The 3,906-nt window shown below is 45.2% G+C and overlaps 1 protein-coding gene across 2 annotated transcripts; it reads right to left on the minus strand.

The window, feature by feature from the left end:
* Positions 1-357: 357 nt before the first annotated feature.
* On the minus strand, positions 358-2,931 carry GSPT2 (G1 to S phase transition 2). Of its 2 annotated transcripts, XM_077889971.1 has the most exons (3): positions 2,778-2,931; positions 829-2,670; positions 358-464 (listed from the first exon to the last, which is right to left on the minus strand). In XM_077889971.1, exons 2-3 carry the CDS (start codon positions 2,657-2,659, stop codon positions 460-462), a joined length of 1,836 nt encoding a protein of 611 aa, XP_077746097.1. In that variant the 5' UTR covers positions 2,660-2,670; positions 2,778-2,931; the 3' UTR covers positions 358-459. The 2 variants fall into 2 exon arrangements, with proteins under 2 accessions (XP_077746097.1, XP_077746096.1); XM_077889970.1 differs by having other exon boundaries at positions 358-2,670.
* Positions 2,932-3,906: the final 975 nt, after the last annotated feature.

A 3,906-nucleotide genomic window follows, 5' to 3' on the forward strand; every position in this document is an offset into this window, starting at 1 on the left:
GTATGGAGGAGTTTAGTCAACATATGGTCTGAATACCCAGGTATATTCGTAATTGGGCAACGCTTTCTCCTTCAGATCACAAGTGGGGAAACAGAGGAGATCCTTTATTGATTTGAATTGGACAGAGAAAACAAAGCTCATTGGGAAGAGCCCTCCAAAAGATTTTTTTCCAAATGAAAAATTTTCCTTTAACACAAAGCTGTGCACTGTTTGTAAATGCCTCGTTTAAAACAGTGAGTGGAGGACAGTCTTTAAAAGCCTGAGTAATGACATGTATCAATTACTTAAGTAGAAAAGCTAATTGAGAACTATTATGTACAAATTTTTAAAAATATTCAGAAGCATTTCGGATACTGATAAGAGTTTCAAATGGAATATTTTATTGACATGTTAGTTGTCTTTTTAACATGTACACACACACCAACACACTCTGATTGATCTGCGTGGAACAAGGGTCCTTTATCCTAAGGGAAAATGAAAAATTAAAAAATATATTAATTTTTCATTGTTAAAGACAATTACACCCACATCACTTACAAAGCTATTACTGGTTCTGTCCAAGGAAGCAAAATGGCATAGGAGGAGGAAAGTCGTGGGTAAATTCAACAGTGACATAACTGAAATCTCAACATGAGAAAGCTGACAAAACATGGATTTTTGCTGTGAATTTTCTCTGCAAAATATGAAGAGAAGTCTGTCAATGGGCAGTAAGAGAAGGTGATGAACTTTTGTAGTCAATCCTCACAGTATTGTGCAGGGCCATCAAGAAAACTGCTTAGTCTTTCTCTGGGACCAGTTTCAGAACTTTTCCAATGGCAATGGTCTTACCCTCATCTCTTAAAGTAAAACGACCCATCTGAGGAAAATCTTTGAACGTTTCAAGGCAGATAGTTCCTGCTGTCCTTAAACGGGCAATGCACACTTGATCTTGTTTCACAAAGCGGGGCCGTGTCTTACTTTTCTCTCCTGACTTTTTGTCTACTAAGGAGATTAAGGCCGTTATCTCAACTTCCTCAATACAAGTATGAATGTGCAGCACCGCATTATAGCCCGGACAAATGATGGACTTGTGTTCAATAATCACTATCTGAACATCAAACGTGCGTCCAGAATGGCACAGATTATTAGGGTCACACAGTATGAATCCTGGAAGAATCTCCTCTTCTTCAATTCCCTTCAGTCTGATTTTAAGGTTTTCTCCTGGGGCTACATAATCAGTTTCAGCATCATCAGAAAGAATTCCAAGAACTTCCACATTGTGCTTGTTCGGCATCATCACAAGCTGCTGGCCCTTAAAAATGGATCCTGATTCCAGCTTTCCCAGGACCACAGTGCCCATATCCTTGTACTTATCCACAATTGGCAGCCTAATTGGTCCATCAATTGATCTGTTGAAGTTTGGCATATTATCCAAATACGGAATAAATGGTAATCCAGTGTACCATGGGCAAAAATCAGATTGCTCTTTAATATTTGCCCCAGTAAGCCCTGAGCAGGGCATAAAGTGGATGTCCTTTTTGGGACTAAAGCCAACTTTTTTCAAAAAGGGCACCAGTTTTTCTTTACATTCTTCATATCTCTCGCTGCTCCAATTAACTGTGGGGTCATCCATCTTATTAATAAGCACTACTAAATGTTTTACACCTGCTGTTTTTGCCAACATCGCATGTTCTCTTGTCTGTCCACCTTTCTCAAATCCAGTTTCAAATTCTCCTTTCCTGGCAGAAATCACCAGTACAGCCAGATCAGCTTGAGAAGCACCACCGATCATATTTGGGACAAAACTCTTGTGGCCAGGAGCATCTAAAATGGTGAAATGTTTCTTTTCTGTTTCAAAATAGGCACGACCCACTTCTACTGTTTTACCCTTGTCTCGTTCTTCCTGGTTTGTATCTAAGGCCCAGGACAAATACCAAGTTTCTCTGTTTTTTTCTTTAGCTTCTCTCTCATATTTCTCAAGTGTCCTTTTGTCAACCATTCCTGTCAAAAACATTATTTGTCCTCCAATGGTTGACTTTCCAGCATCTACGTGCCCAATGAATACCACATTTACGTGTTCTTTTTTAGGAGCACCTGAGGGCACCATCACAGATTTAGATTTTCTCACTTCCTCTTTCTCCATCATTTCCTGGCCACTTTCTTCTGGGGGACCCGAATCTCCCAAGGAACTACCCCCTGGTTCAGCTTCACTTACTTCTTTATCGTGCTCCCATGACTCTTCTAGGATCATCTCCACCTCTCCATTTTCTACAACAGGTTCTGAAAGTTCCATGGTAACGGCTGAATTGGAACCTTCACGCAACACTAACTGTTCCTCTTTGGAATGTTCCACAGGTGCCCCCCGTCCCAGCCTTTTACCTTGAGGGTCGCCTGCGTCGGTGCAGGTTTCATCGATGCTGGTGATGTCGGCCGCGGGGGTCTGCGGCTGAGCCGGGCCCCGCAGAAAGGACGGCACGAACTCCGCGGCGTGTACGTTAGGCACGAAGGGTTTGGCGTTGACGTTGAGCTGACGGCTGAAGGCCGAGCTGAGATGCTCCCGCTGAGCCTCGGCCACCACCGAGGAAGCTCGGTCTCCGCTCGGGGCCGAACCCGGGGCTTCCATGTCCACCTGGTCCCAGCAGTCGGGCGCCGAGTCGCTGCTGCTGCTGCCGGGATCCATGGTCTGAGGACCTGATGGGCGGCGGGGAGGGAGCGGGGTTAACACGCCAGAAAGAGCGCGCTACGCTGCAGGGGGGTAAGGCTGCTAGAGTGAAGGGCCAAGGGGGAGCTACACGAACCTTAGTGGCAGCGCCGCGGCAGCTAACTCCCAACACTGCATTCGCAACTGCGGCAGCAGCAGCAGATATGGCGGATCAACCCTCTCCTCCTGTGTGTGAGCGGATCTCCTCCCCCAAACCCCAACCACTTCCGACTCCTCCACCGCCGACCCAACGCGGGGCGTGGATTGACCCCTCGCTGCCATCCGTACTCTCGGCCTCCTTAGTGCTCAGCCATGGGCCAAGTATAAAAGTAAGATTTGTAAAACGAAATTTTCCATTCATTTTTGTTCACACGATTTGGGAGAGCAATTTGACAATGTAATGATCAGGCCTAGACTGGCACACCTGATTTACAATTCTACCCCAAGATCCAAGTAAAAAAGCGAGAATTGCTATTGAACAAAAATGGAGGCAGGAGATGGGTTAACTATCCAGAAACCCAGCAACCAAAGGAAGAAATTAGTAGAGAAGCACTCGTGAAATACATGAAGATGCAGCTGAACCCAGGAAATGAGACTTAAGACCACTCAATTCGAAACCCAGAAACTTTTTGATTTTCCATCTTCCAGAGGACCTCCACAACCATCTTGCTGTGATGGCTTCTGTGGTGTAAGGGTGGGGTCATAACTTGTTTTCACGTGAAGCACTGTGGCTGTGTGTGTGGAAGGAATGCCGAAGGAGAACCTCGTTCCAGCAAAGCTGCCCAACTTAGAGCTTTTCTGCAGTTGCCTGAGCAATGGCTACCCTAGAATGCTGTGATGGTTCACACAGGCAAGCCCTGGACTCAAATCACTTGTATTCTAACCAACTGTATTCTGAGCATACCTGCCCCACTCACAAGCATCTCTCCACCTCTCCAGAGTACACCCTGGGTCCATAGGCTTTCTTGCCACATCTTGAAGGCTTGGAACCCTACTCACCGCCTATGTTGCTGGTACTGGATTTGTCTAAGAACAAATCAGTATCATGTTGGAACCTTCCTCAGTTAGTGGTAATAACAGGGGGCTGTGGATATCAGCCTAATTGAACTAATTAAGACCTCTGAGATGAACAAAGTCCATAGACACTAATCAATAGAATCTCACCCTCAGACAGAGTTTATAACATTTGAGCCAAAGCCTAGAAGAGCTAGTCTGTAGATTATCTT

Source organism: Canis aureus, chromosome X (assembly GCF_053574225.1).
Source record: "Canis aureus isolate CA01 chromosome X, VMU_Caureus_v.1.0, whole genome shotgun sequence".
Lineage (NCBI taxonomy): Eukaryota > Metazoa > Chordata > Mammalia > Carnivora > Canidae > Canis > Canis aureus.

Coding starts and splice junctions, on each gene's coding strand:
- GSPT2 (XM_077889970.1), bottom strand. CDS start 2,659: ATGGATCCCGGCAGCAGCAGCAGCGACTCGGCGCCCGACTGCTGGGAC.